This window comes from Protopterus annectens, chromosome 1.part1 (genome assembly GCF_019279795.1).
Source record: "Protopterus annectens isolate FY-2018-M chromosome 1.part1, PAN1.0, whole genome shotgun sequence".
In the NCBI taxonomy this organism is placed as follows: Eukaryota; Metazoa; Chordata; order Ceratodontiformes; family Protopteridae; genus Protopterus; species Protopterus annectens.
Window position 1 is genome coordinate 1103733132 of NC_056726.1, and position 24800 is coordinate 1103757931.

The following is a 24800-nucleotide window of genomic DNA, read 5'->3' on the forward strand; positions in this document are numbered from 1 at the left end:
ATGAAATTGACTTTTATAGGGAAATTGATAGGATGTATTGTATGTTTGTAATGAGGGGTTATGATAAAGAAGTTGTACAAACTGCTATTAAGAAAATTATTGAAGGTATGGATGAAAATGATAGTCAATGTGAAATATGCTATAATAATGAAGTATATAATAAAGAGAGAAATAAATAATAAATGCAAAATATATTTTGTTTCTACATATGGAACATTTAGTTCCATATTTGTAAATTTAGTCAAGTATTATTGGCAATATTTGTTTAAATTTAATGATATAGGTAATATTTTAAGTCCATTCTTAGGTATATCATACAAGAGAGGAAGAAATCCTGGAGATATCTTGGTACATAATCACTTTGTACTGCGTGTCTTAAATATTATGGAAAATATGACAGCACTAATGGGTACGTACCCCTGTGGTCACTGCAATTTTTGTGCTTATATTGTTAGAACATTTAACTTTATAAATGGACATGTATTTTCTCCATTGGAAATGTTTAATTGTGAAACAGAGAGTGTTATTTATGCCCTACAATGTTCTTGTAATCTGGTATATATTGCAGAAACCAAGAGGAAATTAAATATAGAATGCAGGAACATGTTAGGAATGTTAAAAATAAAACAAGTGGACAGCCCGGTGGTTAAACACTTTTTAGAATGGCATGACTCTAATCCAGATAACTTTTTCTAAAATAGTAAGCTTTAAATTCATAGAGGTTTTTGTTCAGATGGTTTATACAAAAAGAAAGTAATGCATAAAGCATTTACATTTTAAAATGTAACACCCTGTCCCCTTTAGGGCTTAATCTTGAATGTAATTGGAGGCTGCTTGTTTGACTTTTAATTGAGTAATTGATCTAAATAATTTTATATTTAAATGTGGGTTAACTGGTGGTTTTATGTACTCTTTGAAGGCTTTGCCGAGGCGCTAAGTTATATTAAAATTTTGTACTTTTGCTGGATGTTGTTTTGTGGACTTAAGTTTCATTTCTTTGTGGTTGCTGTTTATAGAGGGGTTATGACCTCCTTTGCTCTAGAGGAGATGCCTTTACTAATTATGCATGCTACGTGGAAAGCCCTCCTTACTACAGTAGATGTGGTGGTCGAAGTTGAGATCACATTCAACTTGTGATCCCACATCCATAACGTCTTCATGGGGGTCTATATTAGATCAGAGAACGCTTAAAAAAGCGAATGCTGATTGATCGAACTTATGTGAGTGAATGTTTAAAATATCGAAGCAACAGAAACCCAAATTTCTTCCTAGGGAGAGAATTTGGTTGTCCGTTTCTGTTGCTTTGGTATTTGTAGTGCTGTGGTGGAAAGTTACGGGTCGGATTCAGGTAAGTGTGCGATTGTGTGGATGTGAGTGTTAGGGCAGGTTAGGTGAGTTAGGGTGAGGGCACAGGTTAGGTATGTGTGCGATTGTGTGGATCTGAGGGTTAGGATGGGTTAGGTGAGTTAGGGTTAGGGAGCGGGTGAGGTGAGTGTGCGATAGTGACGGACCTTAGGGTTAGGGTTTGGGTTAAGGTAAGTGGATAGTTAGTGGTGTGTGTATAGTTTAGTGTAGGGTTAGGTGTCAGATTTTAGGTGTATGTGTGTGGATTGCTGTTTGTTTGGTGTGCTTGTGTTGTGTGTATGTGTTTTGGATTAGCAATTTTTTTTCCCTAGGAAATAAATCACTGATCTGGCAGTTCGAGATTGTAAGCTTTTGCTTACATAAGTTCTATCAATCAGCATTCGCTGATCTAATATAGACCCCTTCAACAGGTACTTAGGGTATTGTTGATTTGATAGTGTGAAGAGACATTGTGCTGAAAGGAATGATGTTAAATTTCTTTGCATTCAGTTTGAGAAGGTGACTAGGACACCAGTGGTTGGTTTGCATGAGGTCCTCCTAGAGGGCACGGACATAATTTGGGTATTCAGTAATTGCATCCAGTTTGCAATTGTCTGCAAACTTGGTCAGCCACAACTCCTTAGTTTTGACTTGAGCCAGCTATGTAGGCATAATTGCAGCAGACACTAAAAACAACCACAAAGCCTTCTATAGTTATATCAAGAATCTCCACGGCAATACCCAGGTTTGTTCTGAGTTACTGCACAATGATGGTACCTCCTATACTGAGCCAACAGATATTACCAACATACTGACTGACAGATTCAGTGCCAACTGCGTGCCCTGTTCAATCACAGCCTCACCTCAGGATTTGCCCCTACCGAAATGGTGCACTGCTACAGTAATTCCTCTCCATAAAGGGGGAGCGACTACAGACCCTGGGAATTATAGCCCTAGTAGCCTGACAAGTCTGATCTGTAAGGCTATGGAGCACATCATCATGGACCTAAATAACAAGGATATAGGTAATGTCCAAACTATAGATCCCATGCAACTTGGTTTTGTGAAAGGTAGATTATGCCTGCTGAACCTGGATGACTTCTTTGAGTCAATCACCAGAGCTGTGGATGAGGGCAAGGCAGTTCATACAGCCTATCTCAATCTGGCCAAGGCCTTGGATACCATTCCCCACTCAGGAATTATTGATAAACTCACCAAACATGGCATCAAACCCTTATATCACTAGGTGGGTTGCAAATTGGCTCACAGATAGAACCCACAGTGTGAAAGTAGCGGACTCCCAAGTCAGACTGCTGACCAGTCATGAGTGGAGTCCCACAGGTATTGGTTCTGGGTCCTCTCCTGTTTGGCATCTACTTCTCAGAACTCCAGGTCAACAAAGAGGGACTCTGGCTGACCAAGTTCACAGATGTCTGCAAGCTGGGAGCCATTATTAACTCCCCAAGTGATGTAGACATCCTACAGAAAAGCCTCACTGAGACCAATGACTGGTGTCGAAACCATGGCATTAAGCTTAATGCCAAAAAAGGTGTCGTCATCCCCTTTGGGAAAAACTCAGTTCTCACTAATTACCACATCGATGGGAGCCCACTGAACGCTGAAAGCATTATAAGAGATCTGGGACAGAGGTTTACAGCAACCTCTGCTTCGACCACCACATTGCCACTGTGGTCAGAAAGTCCTTCTATGTGTCACATCTCATTACCAAGGGTTTTGCATCCAGAAAGAAAGAGGTCATCATCTCTCTCTACTCATCCCTCATTAGGCCAGTCATAGAGTATAATGCCTCATTTGGCATGCACCTCACTAGACACATGCAACAGCTGGAAAAGCCACAAAAGTACCTCACAAAGAGGATCCTAGGCCTTAAATGCGTCCTACACAGACTAAAAAAACTCCAGCCATTCTCTGTCTCATATCGTCTACTAAGATGTGATCTCTGCTTAACTTACAAAGCCATGTCTGACCCAGCTCTGTTAGAAATGCTGCATCTAGAGAAATCCAAATCCCTCCACAACACACACTCCAGAGACCTCAACTTCATTATCACAATCAACAGAACATGTTGGAGGCACAGGTTCATAAACCAGAAACTGCCCATGCTCTGGTATAGACTTCCCATACATGTCAAACAGAGCACCTCACTGGCCCTCTTCAGGAGAAATCTTGATGAATGGATGGGAAATAGAAAGTTCACCCCGTGGATCACTGCATTAGCTCTACTTGATTGAGGCACTGGAAGCTAACATCATGTGGCACGATGACGGGGCACTTCTATGGGCTAGGCTTGTAAAGGCTAGGGCCATTAGCCTAGTACACAGGCTTGTAAAGGCTCCAGGGCCATTAGCCTAGTACACACCTATGAATCTATGAACTTCTGAGAGGTATACACCAAACAGTAGATGGCCCAGCACTGATCCCAGTGGCACCCTGGTCATAACCGGTGAGTTGGTTGCTGTAGAGTCACCCACTTTGATATTGTGTGTCTGGTTTGTGAGCCAGTTGGCAACCTATCTTACAGTGAAGGGGTTTACATTCAGTTTGCTACATTTATAGGTAATGGCTGAGTGTGGGATTGTGTCAAAAGCCTTTGCCAAGCCAAAATATATTTGCACTCGTCAGTGGGCCTGGTCACATTTTCATAGGTTCATAGGTAGGTACTAGGCTATTGGCCCTAGGGCCTATATAAGCCTAGCCAAAGGTACCCTGGCTTTCGCCACCCAAGAAAATTATTTTCCTGTGCCACTGTCGAGCAGAGCCACAGAAGTGATCCCTGGGGTGAATTTCCTATCTCCCATCCAATCATCAAGATTTTTCTTGAACAGTGCTAATGAGGAGCTTTGTTTGATATAGATAGGTAGTTTGTTCCAGAGTATGGGAAGTCTCTGGGACAGGAATCTATCCCTCCAGCATGTTCTCCAGCATGTTCTATTTATTGTGGTGACGAGGTTTAGGTCCCTAGAGCATGTAGCTCGTAGGGATTGGGATTTCTTTAAGTGGAGCATGTCTAAAAGCTCTGGGTTTGACATAGCTTTGTATGTTAGGCAGAAATCGCCTCTGAGTAGGCGATATGCAACGAAGTAAAGCTGCAGTTTTTTGAGACGGTCTGCATAGGGCATCTCTTTGAGGCCAGTAATCCTCTTTGTGAGGTATTTCTGTGGCCTTTCCAGTTGTTGTAGATGTCTTGTGAGGTACATACCAAAAGGGGCATTGTACTCTATAATGGGTCTAATGAGTGATGAGTAGAGGGGAACAATGACCTCTTTTTTCCTGGATGAGAAACCTTTTGTGATGAGGTGTGCCACATAGAAGGATTTCCTGACTACTGTGGCAATTTGATTATCAAAGGAGAGACTACTGTCCACCTGTGTCCCAAGGTCTCTTATCACACTTTTGGTGTGAAGTAGACTACCACCTATGTCGTAGTTCATGGGTACGAAGTTTTTATCAAAAGGAATGACAATGCACTTTTTGGCATTGAGCTTGAGGCCATGGCTTTGACACCAGGCATCTGTCTCAGCAAGGCCCTTTTGTAGGATGTCCACATCTTTTGGAGGTTTGATTATGGCTCCTAGTTTGCAGTCATCTGCGAACTTCGCTAGCCACAAGACCTTCTGTGTTGGCCTGTACTTCAGAGAAGTAGATACCAAACAGGAGAGGACCAAGGACTGAACCCTGTGGTACTCCACTTGTCACTGGTCTGAAGCTGGGTTTGGAGTCTGCTACTTTCACAGTGTGGGTTCTGTCAGTGAGCCATTTGGCAACCCATCTTGTGACATAGGGATATATACCTAGTTTAGTGATTTTTATCTATAATTCCAGAGTAGGGGATGGTGTCAAAAACCTTGACGAGATCTAGATAGGCTGTGTGAACCACCTTACCCTCATCTACGGCTTTGGTGATGTTTGAAGCAATCAGGTTTAGGAGACATGATCTGCCTTTTACATACCCGAACTGGGTAGGGTCCTGAGTTTGGAGATTACCAGTGTCATTGTTTATAAGTTCCATGATGATATGCTCCATAGCCTTGCAGACCAGGCTCAGTAGGCTAATGGGGCAGTAGTTTCCGGGGTCTGTGGTGGCTCCCCCTTTGTGGAGTGGGATAACTGTCGCTGTGCGCCATTCAGTGGGCACATAGCCTGAGGTGAGGCTATGACTGAACATGGTACTTAGGTTGGGTGCCAGTTCGTTCTGTAGTTCATGTGGAACACAGCCTGGGATGTCGTCAGGTCCCATGGATGCTGTGTTCTTGGCTTTGGATAGTGTGTTTTTTACCTGTGCAGCCATAATTACAGGAACTTTGCATTCTTCTGGTATAGAGATGGGCCCTTTAGGGGATGACAGAGGGGTAAAGTTAGCACTGAACCTATCTGCCAGGATGCTGGCAATATCCGTTAGTTCTGTATATTTAGTGCCATTGTGCTGTAACTCAGAGCAGATCTGAGTGTTGCCATTGAGATTCTTGACATAGCTATAGAATGCTTTGTAGTTGTCTTTAGAGTCAGTGGCGATTTTGTTTTCATAACTAGCTTTGGAGGATTTTATGAGGGATCTCAGCTTCTTACTGAAGCTGACCAGGGAGTTTCATGGGATTTTACTCTTTTTTTTTTTTTTTGCAACCGTTTCTTTCTTTTGTTTTAGAGTTTGTTTATGGCAGGGGGCCACCAGATTGGCTTCCTTTTTTTGGAGGATAGCATCTTGGTTCTATTAGGTATTGCACGATCCATGCACTCAGGTAAGTGCTTATAAAGTGCATTTGTGTAGGATTCAGCAGTCATACCTCTATTATCCGTCAGCATGGGTGTCGTGAAATTTGCCACTTCTGTCTTAAGAAGCATGATGTTGGCTTTGGAGAAATTTTTTACTGTGGTTTCCCTAATGGGGGGTGGGGGAGGGATGTGGATGTCTAGGGTGATTAGCTTATGGTCGGATCTGACCAACGAGGAATTGACCTCTGGTGTGGAGCACTGGTTGCCCATGTTGGTAATAACCAGGTCTAGGATATTGCTGCCCCTGGTGGGGGTGTGGATAAGTTGATCCATGGCATTGGAATTTATGAATTCCAGAAAACGTTGAGCACAAGAGTTGGTACATGAGTAGTTTTCCCAGTTAATGGTAGGGTAGTTGAAATCGCTCATTATTAGGGTGTTAGGTTGTACCCTAATATTTTCCAGTGTATTAAGAAATGAAGAGTGGGAATCCTGGGACATGGTGGGGGATCTGTATCAAGCTACAGTTTGGATTGCGGTCTTGCCCAGAGTTAGTTGCACTTGGATAATCTCGGATGCATTATGCTGAGCAACTAGCCTGGAGGTGTGGATATCCTTAATGAATATGGACACGCTTCCGCCTTTAGTGTTTCGGTCCAGATTAGGTGGCCGAAAGGTGTGGTATGAATTATAGCCTGGTAATGCAGGGGTACTCTCTGGAGCCTTGAACCAGGTCTCTGTTACCGCACAGATGTCGATGTTCTCCATTTTAAGGAGTGCCTCGAGAGAGTGCATTTTGAGATTTAGACTTCTAGCATTGGGTAGCAATACCCTCAGATTCTTCTTGCCTGTACCTGTTAGGGTGGTGAATTTGTCATTAGAACCTTGCCTGAAAAAGGCACTATAGGGGTGGCTAGAGCCTTAACCAGTATCCGGAATCCCACGGGCGGCAGGTGCAGGCCATCTCTGGCAAAGCATCATGGCTTGTCAATCATGTCATCCCAGGCAGACAGATACTGGATCCCCTTAGAATGACACCAGAAGCTTAGCCAATTGTTGAAGTCAGTCATTTTGTCCTTGTACTGCGGTATCATTCTGGGTGATGGCAGGATGCTACTCAGGGCTAGGGTCATACCTGCCTGGGCTACAAGACTGGACGGTTCCTCCATGTCCCTTTTCATGTAAAACAAAATCCACCAGATTTTACAGGCAAGATCTGTCCTTGAGAAAGTTGAATTGGGTGGGATCCAGGGTTTGGAGGTTTCGTTTGTTTTTATGAGGTCCATAATATATGTTCCATTGCCTAACAGTTAAGGCTGGTCAGGCTTCTTGGTCTGTAATTCCCTGGTTCTGTTGCTCGGCCACCTTTATGGAGGGAAATGATTATTGCTGTTCTCCATTTTTGTGGAGGGAATAACTACTCTTGTTCTCCAGTCCACAAGAACAAAGCCTGTGGTTAGGCTATGACTGAAAAGTGTACTTAATGGTGATGCTACTGGCAGTGTAAAAACCTTGGTTGTAGCTGACCACTTCCCCACTTTTGCCCACCATCTCCCCTCTTCCATATAACTAACTCACACCTATATTTCCAGTCATTGCCTAAAGAACTTAAATTCTGAAACCTTCTCAGATGCACTAAAAAGCAGAAACTGGAACCCATTAAAGACTCTTCCCCTAGATAATGCTCTCTCCAACTTTAACTCTACTTTCACAAACCTGCTCAACTCCTTTGCCCCTCTAAAAACAAAACATATAAAAAGTAACCCTATACCCTGGTTAACCAAAAACACCTTGGCTACTATGCGACTCCGTGACAAAGCCTGGACACATTACCATAAAAAACCACTATCGCTCTAAACAAATATAAAACACTACAAAATAAAGTAAAAAAAATGTATTACCTCAGACCACAAAGCCTATTTCTCCACTCTCTAAACCAACCACACCACCAATCCCAAACTATTTTAGAAAGGAATCTTATCTCTCCTCAACCCAGGAAAAAAAGAAAACCCTTGCCCCAACCCAGATGCCTCTGACATGGATTTAGCCACCCAATTTAACTTTCTTCATAGAGTCCATTAGCAAGCTAACATGGTCCTTCACCAACACTTCTACAACCCCTATAACCCCTACTCAGCATGCACCCATCCCTTCTTACCCTAGCATCCCTTCCCCCCAAACTCCATCTTTCTCTATCAATCCCATATTTATATCCACCATAAAAAACTTCTAAAATTAAAACCTGGTTCCAATGCCCCTGATGAAATTCCCTCCTACTTCCTAAAAGTAGCCACAGAAGCCATTGCTCTCCCTATCAGCATACTAATTAATTGGTCTAGCTCAGAAAGCCAGGTCCCCCAGCTCTGGAAGAAAGCCTTTATTATTGCTCTCCATAAAGGTGGCAATAATAATGACATCCCAAACTTTTGCCCTATCGCCTTCCTATCCCCTATTTTTAAGCTACTTGAAAAGTGTGTACACCAACAACTCTTACCGTACCTCATCAATAATCAGCTTCTTACCCCCACACAACATGGCTTTAGACCAGGACATAGTACCTCCACTGTCCTCCTCTCCTTCCTAGAAACAATTAACAAAGCCCACGACTCTGGACACTTTGTATCCGCTCTTTTCCTCCACGTCTCTAAGGCATGTGACACTATTTCCCACAACCTCCTTCTTACCAAACTCTTAAACTTAACCTGTCCCCTTCCTCTACCCAGTGGTTCTCAAGTGATCTCACAAGCAGGCAACAATCATTTAAATGGAAAAAAGCAAACTCACCCTTCCTTAATACATCCACCGGCGTCCCCCAACGTTAGCCCCCCTACTATTCAACATATTCATAAATGATTTCTTCCAAGCCATTCCTAACTCCAGTCTCATCCAATATGCCAATGATTCTACTATAATCTGTCCCTCCCCTTCCATTACAACTCTAAACAATGTAACACAAGCTGCCTTCTCTTTCAACGAACAGTGGATGCTAGACAACCATCTAGCTCTTAATACAACCAAAACCAACATTGTTATTCAATGCATCCAAAACCTCTTCCGTAGACAAACAATCCTTTATAATTACCAGCAATAATAATACTCTCCTAGAACTAGTCTCTGACACAAAATTACTAGGAATTATCATCGATGATCAGCTAAAACTTGACAAGTATCTACAAGCAAATATCAAAAAATCCCATATAAAATTAGTTATTCTTTACCGCCACAGTCACTTTATCTCTCCCACCACCAGGATTACATTAGCTAATACATACCTCATCCCATCCCTTTTTTATGGTGCATTTATCCTAAACAGCGTACAGTCTTCCCTCAAAACAACTCTCTCATCTTGTTATAACAAAATATCCAAATTTGTAGCAGGTCATAGAGCCTCTTCCCACCACTGTAATTCCCTTCCCCAACTGAGCTGGCTAGAATTACCAAACTTCCTTACATATACACAGCTCATCCAAGCACACAAACTCATTCATAACCCATCTCTCTGCCCCTCCCTAGCAAATGCCTTTGAAATGCATAAGCCAAATAGACTCCTAAGATCCAATTCCTAATTAAATTGCATAAACCAACACATGCTGCTGGGAATCACTTGATGTCCATCTCTCTTGCATGCTTCTGGAACTCTCTCCCTTCTCCCATCCGCACCACCAGCAGTCTCTCATAGGTTCATAGGTAAGTACTAGGCTATCTGCCCGAGGACATCTATAAGCCTAGCCAGAATGTGTTGGCTTTCGCTGTACCTTAGATTAGTTCCCTGTGCCTCGGTCCAGCAGAGCCATTAGTTCCCTGTGCCTCTGTCCAGCAGAGCCACTGCAGTGATCCCCGGGGTAAATTTTCTGTTTCCCATCCACTCGTCAAGGTTTCTCTTGAAGAGTGTAAGTGAGGGGCTCTGCCTAATGTATATTGGAATCTGTTCCAAAGCATGGGGAGTCTCTGGGGCAGGAGTCTATCCCTCCAGCACATCCAATTTATTGTTGTGGTGAGGTTTAGATCCCTAGAGCATGTGGCATTGGGGATTTGTTTTCTTTTTATTCGGTGGAGCATGTCCATCAATTCTGGGTTGGACATGGCCTTGTATGTCAGGCAGAGATCACCTCTGAGTAAACGGTATGTAACCGAGTACAGCTGGAGTTTCTTCAGTCGGGCTGCATAGGGTACATGTTTGAGGCCAGTAATCCTCTTGGTGAGGTACTTCTGTGGTCTTTCCAGCTGTTGCAGGTGCCTTGTAAGGTACATAAAATGGGGCGTTGTACTCTATGATGGGTCTGATGAGTAGAGAGGCACAATAACCTCTCTTGTTCTAGATGCAAACCCTTTTGTGATTAGGTGGGCCACATAGAAGGATTTTCTAACCACCTTTGCAATATGATTATCACTTGGGTCCCTAGATTCTTATTACATTTTCTGTATTTAAGGGACTACCACGTATGTGATAGTTCACGGGTACTTTGTTTTTTCCAAAGAGGATGACTATGCAATTTTTGGCATTTAGCTTGAGGCCATGATTTTGACACCAGGTGTCCGTCTCAGTGAGACCCTTCTGAAGGATGTCTGTATCAGCTGGAGAGTCAATTATGGCCCCCAGTTTGCAGTCGTCTGCAAACTTGGTCAGCCATAGTCCTCCTGTGCTTGCCTGTACCTCTGAGAAGTATATACCGAACAGGAGGGGTCCCAGGACTGAGCCCTGGGGGATGCCACTTGTAACTGTTTTAGAGTCAGACCTAGAGCCTGAAACTCTCACTGTGTGGGTTCTATGTGTGAGGCAATTGGCAACCCATCTCGTATCGTAGGGGTTTATGTTCAGGCTGGTGAGCTTGTCTATAATACCAGAATGGGGAATGGTGTCAAAAGCTTTTGCAATGTCTAGGTAGGCTGTGAGGACCTCCTTTCCCTCATCTAAAGCCTTTGTAACTGTCTCAAAGAAGTCCACCAGGTTTAGGAGGCATGATCTGCCCTTAAAGCCAAACTGGGTAGGGTCCAATGTTTGAAGGTTCCCAATGTCTCTGTTAATGAAGTCCATGATGATGCACTCCATAACCTTGCAGACCAGGCTAGTCAAGCTTATAGGGCAATAGTTCCCGGGGTCTGTTGTGGCTCCACCTTTGTGGAGCGGGATAACTGTTGCAGTGCGCCACTCTATGGGTATGTAGCCTGTAGAGAGGCTGAGTTTGAACAGTGTGTTTAGGTGAGGCGTTAGTTCATTTTGGAGCTCATGTAAGACACAGCCTGGGACACCGTCTGGTCCCACTGAAGCTGTATTTTTGGCTTTGGATAGGGCTGTTTTAACCTGTGTGCCACTGATTGCCAGGGCACTACATTCTTCTGGTATGGTTATGGGCCCTTTAGGGGGTGAAGTTTGCACTAAACCTGTCTGCCAGAATGTTGGCAATATCAGTCGGTTCAGTGTATTTTGTGCCATTCTGCACTAACTCAGAGCAGATCTGAGAGTTTCCACTTAGGTTCTTGACATAGCTAAAGAACACTTTGTGGTTATCTTTGGAGTCCTTTGCAATTTTTCTTTCAAAGCTAGCCTTGGATGATTTTATGAGGGATCATAGTTTCTTGCTGATACAGATCAGGGATGTCTTTCCTTCTTGGGAATTTACTCTTTTCTGCACTAGTTTCCTCCTTCTATTGTATAGCTTGTTTATGGCAGGGGTCCACCAGACCGGTTTTCTTTTCTTGGAGGAGTGAGTGTTGATTTTGCTTGAGATAGCACGATCCATGCATTCTTGCAGGTGCTCATAGAGTGCCTTTGTAAGGGATTCAGCAGCTTGGACAGCATTGTCCTTTAGCATGGGGGCTGTGAACCTTTCCACTTTGGTCTTAAATAATGTGAAGTTTGCTTTTGAAAAGTTTTTCACTGTGGTTTCCTTTATTGGGGTGGGGGCGGAATGTGGATATCCAGAGTGATTAGTCTATGGTCTGATCTAAACAGTGAGGGTTTGACCTCCGGTGTACAACACCGGTCGCCCATGTTGGTGATGACCAGGTCCAATATGTTGTCATCTCTGGTGGGGGTGTTGACCACCTGATCCAGGGCATTCGAGTTTATAAATTCTAGGAAGCATTGGGCAAGGGAGTTAGTACTTGAGTAGTTCTCCCAGTTAATGTTTGGATAATTCAAATCACCCAATATTAGGGCATTTGGTAGAACCTTCATATTTTCCAGTGTCTCCAGAAACGTGGAATGGGGGTCCTGGGTCATGGTGGGTGATCTGTAGCAAGCTACAATTTGAATTGCAGTTTTTCCCATTGTTAGTTGCACATGGATGATCTCTGAAGCATTGTGTTGTGCCACTAACCTGGAGGTGTGGGTATCCTTGATGAATATGGATACACCCCCACCTTTTTTGTTTCGGTCCGGGTTCTGTGGCCGAAAAGTATAGCATGAGTTATAGTCTGGTAGTGCTGGGGTGTTCTCTGGAGCCTTAAACCAGGTTTCTGTTACTGCACAGATATTGATGTTGAGGAGTGCCTCGAGTGCATGAATTTTGAGGTTTAGACTTCTGGCGTTGAGTAGCATTACCCTCAGTTTTTGGTTACTTGTGCTATTTACGGTGGTGGGTTTGTCTTTTGAACCTTGCCTGAAAAAGGCACTATGGGGCGGAAAAAGCCTTGGCCAGTATTCGAAAGCCTAAGGGTGACAGGTGCAAGCCGTCTCTTGAGAAGCAACGTGGCTTATCAAGCATGTCATCCCAGGTGGGGACAGATACTGGATCCCCTTTGAATGACACCAGAAACTTAGCCAATTGTTGAAATTGATCATTTTTCTTTATACTGTGGCATCCTTCTTGGTGAGGGCAGGATGCTACTCAGGGCTAGGGTCATAATCTTCCATGTCTCTTTTCGTGTAGTCCAGGGTGGTATGTCTCGGGTCATTCACACCAACATGGACAACGACAGAGTCATATTTGTACTTGTTCTGGAGGGACCTGAGTGCTTGTGTTATCTGGTGGATCCTGGAGCCTGACGGCATCTACCTATAACCTTCTCCTTGTCCAGCCTAGTTAGTGGGACATCAATTTGCCTGACTATAGAGTTGCCTATTACTAGTGTGTTGGGTATGTTATTTTGCCTTAAGGGCTGTGATTGTGTGGCACACTGATTATGTGAAGTGTGTTTCATGGTTTGTGATGGGGGTGTGGAGGTTGCTTGGGTATCTGCTTTGGAGGTCTCCGTTGCTTTTGCAGATTTTTATTTAGAGCCTCCAAGTATGTTTTTGTGTATTTATGTGTGTTATTTGCCGGTGTTGGTTTAGTAGGTCTGTGTGAGACTGGTGGTGTGTTGCAAGTTTTTTCCTTCTCCTCTCGACTGTCAGTTCCAGTCTTGGATTGGGAGAGCTTTGCCTCCAGTTTGGCTGTATAATTGCATCTCTCGCATATATTAGTGTTTGGTGGTAGGAGGAGTGGGTTGTCTGTGTACATGAGGCAGTTTTAACATTGCCTCAAAATGCCCAGATTCACCAGTTGGACTGGAGAGTACGCCTGAAACTGCCCTTTGGACATGCCTGAATAGGTAAACTGAGCTGTTTTACTGATTAGCTGGTAGGGCCGAATAGAGAGCCTTGTCCTTCTGTGCAGTATAGGGAGTCTAGTGCTAGGGTTAATTAGTGCTGGTTATGAGTTTTGAGCAGGTGCTGGGCTGTGAAATGAATGGTTAGATTGCCCAAGTTGAAAATCTGTCTAGTTCCAAGGGAAAAACTGAAGAGGAGACTTAGTGGAGCCGAGAATAATTTAATCCTAGCTAACCGGCGCTGCCCAGCGCGCAAAACCGTGCAAATGTGTTTTTTATAGCAGGGAAATGAAAGAGATAGAAATTAGCCCAAAATGGCCAATAAACTACTAACTTCTGGGCTACAGCAAACAAGGCACACAAATTTCAGAAAGAAACAGTTCAAATAAGCAGGCACAATAAGCCTTTAACCAGAAATTCCCAGCTCAGAAGGGCAGAATCTAGCCTCTCCTCCCACAAGAGTGCAGACTACAAACATTTTAATGTAAAATAACTGGCCTGAAGCCCAAGTCCTTAAACCAGAACTAATACACTTTTAGAATAACAGACACTGAACCTTTAATCACATCAGTTCCCAACTTAGAAGGATGTAAGCTACCTGTCCTGCCATAACAGTGCAGACCACAAACCTTCTTATTGTAAAACAACTGGTTTGAAGCCCAAGTGCTTAAATCGAAAGGCTTATAATAACAGTTACAATTTAATCAGGCTGCTACCAAGCAGTAATGCTGCAGCAGAATAAATTCAATTTAAGAAGAAGCACAAGGAAAATAAGGTAATAGTGGGAAGAAACACAATTACAGTAAAAGCAGATGAATAAAGTGCAATTTTTTTATATAACAATAGAAAACGAGCAAACTGATTTAAACAAATTACCCAATTAACCAGTAAAAAAAACTCAAAACTGAGCCCTGTTCCAGCAGTCTTCAATTTGACAAGTTCTAACTGCACACTCCTGCCACTAGGGTGCAGGGGAACCTTCTCCAAAATTGATGGCCTGGATTAGTGCTCAAGTTATACAAACAAAACTAGATTCAGCAGGCCTGAATCTAGTCTATGCTACAGCAGACAAGGCACACCAATATCAGAAAAACAGCTCAAATAAGCAGGCACAGTAAGTTTTAACCAGAAATTCTCAGCTCAGAAGCATAGAATCTAGCCTTTTCTCCCACAACAGTGCAGACCACAAACCTTAATGTAAAACAACTGGTCTGAAACCCAAGTGCTTAAACCAAAAGACTTAGAAAAACAGTTGCAATTTAATCAGGCTACTAACAAGCAATAATAAATGCAGCAGATTAAACACAATTGAGTATTTTTAAGAAGAGGCAAAAGCAAAATAAGGTAATAAAGTAGGAAGAAACACAAACAGCAAAAGCAGATAAAGTGCAAATTGTTTTGTTTTTGTTTATATATATATATATATATATATATATATATATATCACAATAGAAAACAAGCAAACTGATTTGATCAAATTACTGTAAAAAAACTCAGAACTGAGCCCTGTTCCAGCAGTCTTCAATCAGACAAGTTCAGGGCCTAAGTGTGTATGCCTACTCAGATGTTCACTCTGTATTAGGCAGGATGAGCTAATGAGACTAGATTAGGACAGAGCTGGGATAAGGATGAACAGATGGGAATGGTAGGTGTGTCTGAAATCAAAATATGATCTTACTGTACTCGGTTGAGTGAGCAAATGAGATGGGCCCAGGAGGAGTGTTCAAACACAAATTTACAGGAGGGGCAGTCAATTCCTAAGCCACCAAGACTAATACCTCATCAAGAACAGGGAGGGTTTAAAACCTCACTGCACTCGCACCTTATTTCACAATGGAAATGCTCTTGCTCTTATCCAACCTAATTCTGACCACACTTTCTTCCTAACTTTCCAAACGTATTTGTTGCCTGTCACTACCTCCTAAAGTTCTACATCCCTTGGGACATATTCAACCAACAACTAAAAAAATTACTCCATTGTAATTTGCCTTAAAAAAAAAAAAAAAAAAAAAAAAAAAACATGCACATTACTACTTATTGAATTAACCTGATGTAATTTTGCTAATGAAACTCTCGTTCGGTAGAACTGTTGCCTCACAGCAAGAGGTTCTCCCGTTCAATTCTCAGCTGGAGTGCGGGGAGTGCCTTCTGTGTGGAGCCTGCATGTTCTCCCCGCAGTTGGGTGGGCGTTCAAAAGACATACGTAAATGGGCGTGCCTTCGTTGAAGGTTGAACGTCGAGCTGGCACCTCAGCATTTATGAAAATCTACTGCCAATCATTAGCGGACTGGAGTTCCGCTGTGGCGACCCCTAACTGGGAAAAGCCGAAAGACAACAACAACATTATGTAACATTTATTTGAATTGTGTGATATGGATTTGTACTATCTGAAATACGTATTTAACGTTTAATTGAAATGTATATTATGGATTTGTGCTTTTTCTTTGTATTTGTATTTCTCTGGAGCTTTTCTCCCCAGGACTCAATTGAAACCAGGCTCCTTGTAGCCCAGTGGACTATCCTCTAAAACAAACTGCAAATAAATAAGTAATAAATAAATAAATAAATAAATAAGTTATTATTTCTGTTGGTGACACCCCAACCCCCTGTGTGTGAATGGGAGGAAAGAGGGTGTGGGTGGATGGATAATGACTCGTGTCTTTTATTCTGTTCAACTTAATGGCATTAATACTGTTCTGCCAGTTAGCACAGTGAATTAATTTTGTAAGCTGAAAATGATCTGCATGCTGCAGTCTAGGGTTTGATTCCATCAATCTTCGCGTATCCGTTGTGTTACTCATAAGTCTAGAGTTTGATTCCAGCAATCTTCCTGTGTCCGTTGTGTTACTCATAAGTCTAGGGTTTGATTCCATCAATCTTCGCGTATCCGTTGTGTTACTCATAAGTCTAGGGTTTGATTCCATCAATCTTCGCGTGTCCGTTGTGTTACTCATAAGTCTAGGGTTTGATTCCATCAATCTTCGCGTATCCATTGTGTTACTCTTCGCATGTCCGTTGTGTTACTCATAAGTCTAGTGTTTGATTCCATCAATCTTCGCGTATCCGTTGTGTTACTCATAAGTCTAGGGTTTGATTCCAGCAATCTTCGCGTATCCGTTGTGTTACTCATAAGTCTATTGTTTGATTCCAGCAATCTTCGCGTATCCGTTGTGTTACTCATAAGTCTAGGGTTTGATTCCATCAATCTTCCTGTGTCCGTTGTGTTACTCATAAGTCTAGGGTTTGATTCCAGCAATCTTCGCGTATCCGTTGTGTTACTCATAAGTCTAGGGTTTGATTCCAGCAATCTTCGCGTGTCCGTTGTGTTACTCATAAGTCTAGGGTTTGATTCCATCAATCTTCGCGTATCCGTTGTGTTACTCATAAGTCTAGGGTTTGATTCCAGCAATCTTCGCGTATCCGTTGTGTTACTCATAAGTCTAGGGTTTGATTCCATCAATCTTCGCGTATCCGTTGAGTTACTCATAAGTCTAGGGTTTGATTCAAGCAATCTTCGCGTATCCGTTGTGTTACTCATAAGTCTAGGGTTTGATTCCATCAATCTTCCTGTGTCCGTTGTGTTACTCATAAGTCTAGGGTTTGATTCCAGCAATCTTCGCGTATCCGTTGTGTTACTCATAAGTCTAGGGTTTGATTCCAGCAATCTTCCCGTGTCTGTTGTGTTACTCATAAGTCTAGGGTTTGATTCCATCAATCTTCGCGTATCCGTTGTGTTACTCATAAGTCTAGGGTTTGATTCCAGCAATCTTCACGTATCCGTTGTGTTACTCATAAGTCTAGGGTTTGATTCCATCAATCTTCGCGTATCCGTTGTGTTACTCATAAGTCTAGGGTTTGATTCCAGCAATCTTCGCGTATCCGTTGTGTTACTCATAAGTCTAGGGTTTGATTCCAGCAATCTTCGCGTATCCGTTGTGTTACTCATAAGTCTAGGGTTTGATTCCATCAATCTTCGCGTATCCGTTGTGTTACTCATAAGTCTAGGGTTTGATTCCATCAATCTTCGCGTATCCGTTGTGTTACTCATAAGTCTAGGGTTTGATTCCATCAATCTTCATTATCTGTTGTGTTACTCATAAGTCTAGGGTTTGATTCCAGCAATCTTCGCGTATCCGTTGTGTTACTCATAAGTCTAGGGTTTGATTCCATCAATCTTCCTGTGTCCGTTGAGTTACTCATAAGTCTAGGGTTTGATTCCATCAATCTTCGCGTATCCGTTGTGTTACTCATAAGTCTAGGGTTTGATTCCATCAATCTTCTCGTATCCGTTGTGTTACTCATAAGTCTAGGGTTTGATTCCAGCAATCTTCGCGTATCCGTTGTGTTACTCATAACATGTCATTTAACCACATATTTGTGTCCAGGCTGAATCTGAAAAAAAAACATAGGTATGAGTGAATTCCCTGTTAACAAATACCAATTAAATAATATTAAATAAACATACTTTACTCTCCTTCAGCAGCAAGTATATATTGTATGAATATTTCAGTTACAAATGCATCCATTTTTTTGTCTGATATATACTAGTTCTAAAATATATGTCATATGAAATGAGAAAGCCTTTTTTTTTTTTTTTTTTTTACACAGGACAGTTTTACCTTTGGCTTTATGGAAGATGTTACATGTTTAAAGCGTCTGTGTTTGAAAATGGTAAAAAGAAATATTAATTTTCCTGTGTTACTTGCTACTAATACTGTGCTGTCTAGGTTGTATAAGTAGATCAGTGGGAGATTCAACACTCAACATGGGAAACTTGTGTGTCTGTGTGTGCCACACTTTATGCTGTATCCACTTCCTATGTGTCTGTGTGTGTCACACTTTGTGCTGTATCCACTTTCCGTAAGTGTGTGTGTGTCACACTTGATGTTGTATCTACTTCCTGTGAGTCTGTGTGTGTCACACTTGATGCTGTATCCACTTCCCATAAGTCTGTGTCACACTTGATGTTGTATCCACTTCCTGTGAGTCTGTGTGTGTCACACTTGATGCTGTATCCACTTCCTGTGAGTCTGTGTGCGTCACACGTGATGCTGTATCCACTTCCTGTGAGTCTGTGTGTCACACTTAGCACTGTATCCACTTCCTGTGAGTGTGTGTGTCACACTTTGTGCTGTATCCACTTCCCATAAGTCTGTGTGTTACACTTGATGTATCCACTTCCTGTGAGTCTGTGTGTGTCACACTTAGCACTGTATTCACTTCCTGTGAGTCTGCGTGTGTCACGCTTTGTGCTGTATCCACTTCCCGTAAGTCTGTGTGTGTCACACTCGATGCTGTATCCACTTCCCGTAAGTCTGTGTGTGTCACACTTGATGCTGTATCTACTTCCTGTGAGTCTGTGTGTGTCACACTTGATGCTGTATCCACTTCCTGTCATTTAACTTTGAGGGCGGCTGTGGCATAATGGTTAATATCGTCACCTCAAAGAAACAAGATACAGGGTTTGATTTTGATCTCTGGTTACTAGTCAGAATTAAAATGGCCCTTCCGAGCACTTAGCCTGGTATTCTCCTATGAAACTATGAAATTTCAGCTTGTGCCATTCTTTCTTAATCTGACTGTAATAAGCCTGAATTCCTACTGATCCCTGGAGAGACTTTATTTTAAATGGCATTTTGTAAAGCTTGGTTTAGATTTGAAGAATTTGTATGTTTCATAGGAAACATGAAGATAGCAAGTACAGCCAGAGAAGTAGCTGGCTTACCCAGTAGGTGGTGGCATTCCCTGATCTGGCTCCCCTCAACTTAAGAGTTGGAAAAAAAAGGGAAAAAAGTCCCTTCCTCAATCTGGCCCTCCCCCTCCCCACTCTAGTGAGGACTAAAAAAGTTTCCACTTTTAAAAAATATCGTAAATTACTTGTCAGACTTACTCAACACACAAAGTACTGAAGTACTTCAATCCCATGTGTTCACCAAAAAAGCAGTGTTGGCAATCATTTCTATCCCAGCATTCACCACCTGCCCTGTATAAATGAATGATGATACGAACACCAATTGATGGGGGAAAGATTAAGCTCTCTCAAACTCCTTACACCTGGGCCAGTGGCCCTCTTTGTCCCATCGTAGCTGTGGCTCTGAGTACATTAGCTATATTGTTGGAAAGTCTTAAAAATAATAAACAGTTGATATGCAGTTAGAAGTGGCAGTCATAACGAGTGGACAGGGCATTTTTTTGTGGTATTTTCTTGACTTAAATTGTTGGAAAGTCTTAAAAATAATAAACAGCTGATATGCAGTTAGAAGTGGCAGTCATAATGAGTGGACAGGGCATTCTTTGTGGTATTTTCTTGACAAATTTTTGCAGCAACAGTTGTCATTAGGAATTAAAAGAATGTGTGTGTGCATGTGTGTGTGTGCATGTGTGCGTGTGCATGTGTGCGTGTGCATGTGTGTGTGTGCATGTGTGCGCGCGCATGTGCGTCTGTGTGTGTGTGTGTGTGTGTGTGTGTGTGTGTCTGTGGGCGTGGGCACAATAATGCAGTTTACAGTGTTCTGTTTGGCTGATATTCTGACACTTTTTTTTTTTTTTTAACTTATAGTTGGAAGGAATACAGGTTTCATTGGGACCTGTGGATCACAGTCACCAAATGGACAACACCATGATGCAGAATGCGATAGAGCTTTCATACACAAGATGTTTATCACAAGTCAAGACCCAACGCAGACTGAAATCCGACATAATAACCATTTGGAACATAATGAATCGGTTATCAAGAAAACTGAAGCAGGAATGCATCTGCAAACTAGTGAGAGTAATAGGTTAACAATTCATAGTTGCAACTTAACTGATCAGTTAAGTCGCAGTGGAAAAAGACAAAATAATACCGCAACAACACGGGAGCAAACATTCAGCAGCGAGAACGTGTATAAATGCAGCAAGTGTTTGGTGAGTAAAACGAAATTGCTACATAAGAGAACTCATACAAGACAGAATGGGGTCAATTCCCATCGTAGTGTTAGTAACCCAAAACATTTGGAGAAATTGAAAAAGCAGAAAACCTACAAATGCACCAAACATGACAACAGTTTTACATTTAAAAGTTCTATGTCTAGCCGTCAGTATAGCCACACGAGGAAAAAACCTTGTAAATGCAGCATGTGTAACAAGAGTTTTACACAGAAAGAAGCCATGGTATCTCCTGATTATATCCACACTGGACAGCAACACAATAAAGGCACTATGTGTGGCAAAAATAAACGAACTTTGGTAGTACGTAAGCTTACACACAGTGGGCAGAAATCCCATAAGTGCACCGTATGCGACAAGACATTTGTGTGGAAAAGCAGCGTAGCACGCCATCTGTTGATACATACAGGGCAAAGACCTTATAAATGCACCATATGTGACAGGAGTTTTAGACAGAAAAGCGCTGTGGAAAAACATCAGTATGTGCATGCTGAACAAAAGCCCTATAAATGCACCATATGTGACAAGAGTTTTGCACAGAAAATTTCCTTGAAAAACCATCAATATATTCACACCGGGAAGAAACCATATAGCTGCGCATTGTGTGACAAGAGTTTTACGCGTAAAGAAAGCATGGCATCTCATCATTATATCCATACTGGACAGAAGCCATTTAAATGCACAATGTGTGACAAGACTTTTAGACAGAAAATATGTTTGGAAAACCATCAATATAGTCACACTGGGCAGAAACCCTATAAATGTTCTATATGTGATAAGGGTTTTACAATTAAGAGCAGTCTGACAAAGCATCAGATTGTCCACACTAGGCAGACACAAATCAACAAAACTACTTAGAAAGATAGATGTCAGAAAGGACCAGGATCTGTTGTACACTATTGCAAATAATAAACTAAAGATATTAGCATAGTCAGAAAAACTTAGAAGTTATGCAGATAATTATAAAGGATGGAAAAATACAAGATGAGCAATTCATTGAGAACCCCAAAAAGCTTTAGAGACAATCTGGAAATGATGCACAAAAATGCCACCAAAACAAAAAAGAATAAATTGCTACACTTTTTGTCAAAATCTCTATGAAGACTCTATGGACTATAACAAAAAAGGGTAAGAATGTCAAATGTACAGGTTATGAAATGGAATGAAGTAATGGCCAGAGAAGTTTAAACAAAATTACAAAAAGGCCCAGATGCAGTACCTAACTTCTGGCTAAAAGTATTAACATCTTTACAGAGTTTTGTCCTCATCCATTGCTTTGGTGACTCTCCCAACATGTTTAATAGGCATAACCTTCCTTTAAAGCTGAACGTTGAGTCCAGTGTTTTGCAGGTGTCCTTTATTTTCCATTATGTCAGTGATGGTTTTCCATGGCCTTATATATGAGGCTGGTCAGAGTTAGGGACCTGTAGTTACCCAGATCAGTGGTTGGACTTTGTTTGTGCAAGGGAATGACTGTAGCAGTCTTCCATTTATTGGACACACAACCTGACTGTAGACTACAGTTTAAAAGTGATTTCAAGTGGACCAGAGCGGTCATGTCTCATGTATTTGGTAAGCATCTCAAGATGTTTTCTGAGTCCATTGATGCAGTGTTTTTAGGCTTGGAAAGTGCACTGATGACCTGTTCTGTAGAAATGGTTGGGGGGATTGTGGAATGTGGTATAGCCTTTGGACTGTTGGGGGAAGTGGGGACACAAATTTGAGTTGAATTTATCAGCCAGAAAGTTAGCAATGGCATCTGGTTCAGTGTGGGTAATGCCCGTTACAATAATTTCTGCATATTGTTGCATATTTCCATTGAGGTCATGGACATAACTGTAGAAAGCTTTGTGGTTGTCCTTTGCCTGAGACGCTATTTTTTCTTCAAATTTATCCTTTGAAGCACTAATTATCCCTATTAGCTGCCTGTTTAGATTGGTCAGAGGGCTTCTACTATGTCGAGCTTTGTTTCTCAGACACATGGACAAGATTTTAACTGATTTAATTTTGTGATTCCTCCAGGGTGGCTGGCCTTTTCACCTCATCTTATATTTTGTTAAATAAAGTCATAATGGAGAACTGTATAAAAGAAGAATCTATGTATGGCATGGATAAGTTGCAAAAAGCATTTGACAGTGTCCAAAAGTCATAGATAAAGGATAAAGGAGCGCTTACAGATGTACAAGATGCACCCTAAGTTGATAAGTTACATTACAGTGACCATGAAACAGCAGCAAACCTCTTTGCAGCTAAGGCATAATAAAGGACAAATTATTATCCCATGGATAAAAGTTCAGACAGAGATATTCTAGGGTGACTCTTTGTCACAGCTGCTCTTTTGTCTTGCCCTTAACCGATTAAGCTGTCTGCTTAGGTTATGGTTTCAGTCTGGCTCCCAGACAACAACAACAAATTGTGAAGACTTCTCAGCTTCTTTTTGTGGATGATTTAAAGTTGTTTAATTCATCAGATGAAGTACAGAAAACAAAACTGCAAGTGTTTAAAACTTTCTCAGATTATATAAGAATGTCATTTGGTCTTGATAAATGTGCAAAAGCACCCTTTAAAGCAGGAAAGCTGCAGCACCAAGAAAACATCGCAACTGTAAAGTGATATAAAAGAACTTAAGCAGGAGGGAATTTATAAATATTTGGGAATTGATGAAGGGTGAAAATAAAGCATGAATAGATGCAAACAAAATTCAGTACTGAATATTTTAGAAGACAAAAGTTTGAAAATAACCCTGAGATCTAGGAATAAGGGACAAGCTATAAACCGCTTTGCTCTTCCTGTTCTAATGTACAGTTTTGGGGTGACAGCCCCAAAATGTACTGGCTCAGTTGGACAGGAAAATAAGAGAAATGCTTCACATTTATCAAATTATATATAAAAATCAGTGTGTATGTAATATATTGTTCTGAAGGAGGTAAGGGCCTCCTTGAAATTCATTATAGATACGCAGTCATAGAACAGCATACATGTCTGCTGACTTCGCCAGATCCAAACATAGTGAAAGTTTTAAAACATGAGAAGAGCAAATCTAAGATGACATCCCTACTTAGTTTAGTAGAGGCATACCAGTGTCAAGCAAGAATGGAAATCACACCAGAAATAGCCAAAAATAAGGCGGCAACTGAATGTGAGTACAAGGAGAAGAATGCAACAAAAAGGCAAGAAATGTGGAAAAGGCATAAAGAATTGGGAAAAGAAGCAAATGGAATAATAAAATCACAAAAATAAAAACCTTTTTGGAGAAATATCTATGAAGACCTGTGAAACATAACAAGGATGCAGAATGGATAAAAAGTAAAAGAAACTGTAAGAAGTTAAAATTGTACAGAATTTGAAATGGGATAAAGTTACGGGCAGAGAAACTGAAACAAAATTAAGAAAAGCTCCTAAATGGAAAACGCCAAACCCAGATGCAGTACCTAACTTCTGGCTGAAAGTGTTAACATATTTACATGAAGATTTAGCCTTTGACTAAACAACTTATATGCACATCCCAAACAGACACCAACCTGTTTAACTGGAAATATTATACCCTTGCTTAAGAGTGAACCTGCAAGTTGTCCTAAAAACTACAGACCAACAACCTGCCTTCCCATGGTAGTATAATCTATTTAATATTAATGCTGACATACTTTATAGTCATTTAGAAGAAAACTCAATCATGGCAGTAGAACAAAAGGATAACAAAAGTAAGTCATATGGTACAAGGGATCATTTGTTCAATAAAATAATAATGAATTATGAAAAAGAGGAAGAATCTAAGTATGAAAAATAATGAAATAACAAACAAACCATGACTGAAGGAAGAAAACAAAACTTAATGAGAAGTTAGCGCTTTCACGATCCAAACTGATAGCTTCTTCAGACTTAAATCATACTACTGAACAGACACATTTAAATTAAAGGACAGCCTACCACAGTGGAGAATGTACTAACTAAATTAACAAGTACATTTATCTAAAAACTTTAATTACTTAAAAGCTAAAAATATTCAAAAAATGTACAAACTATTGATTGTTGTTGTTGTATCTTTCGGCTTTTTCCGGTTTGGGGTCGCCACAGCGGAACTCCGGTCCGCTAATGATTGTCAGTAGATCTTTACCTACTGAGTTGCCAACCCTGATGCACAACCTTCAATGAAGGTACACCCATTCACGCATGTCTCCCCACAGAAGACGCTCTAGCTGAGAATCGAACAGGACAACGTCTTACTGTGAGGCGACAATGCTACCGCAGCACCCCCAATGCAGTAAAAT

At 41.4% G+C, this 24800-nt stretch overlaps 1 protein-coding gene across 1 annotated transcript in view; it reads left to right on the forward strand.

The window, feature by feature from the left end:
- LOC122809007 (zinc finger protein 888-like) overlaps window positions 1–22944 on the forward strand; it is a 214240-nt gene extending 191296 nt beyond the window's left edge. The window contains exon 4 of the mRNA XM_044080195.1: window positions 20165–22944. Coding sequence (XP_043936130.1) covers window positions 20165–21390 — 1226 coding nt within the window. The 3' untranslated portion in view covers window positions 21391–22944. The remainder of the gene's footprint in view (window positions 1–20164) is intronic.
- The last annotated feature ends 1856 nt before the right edge of the window (window positions 22945–24800 follow it).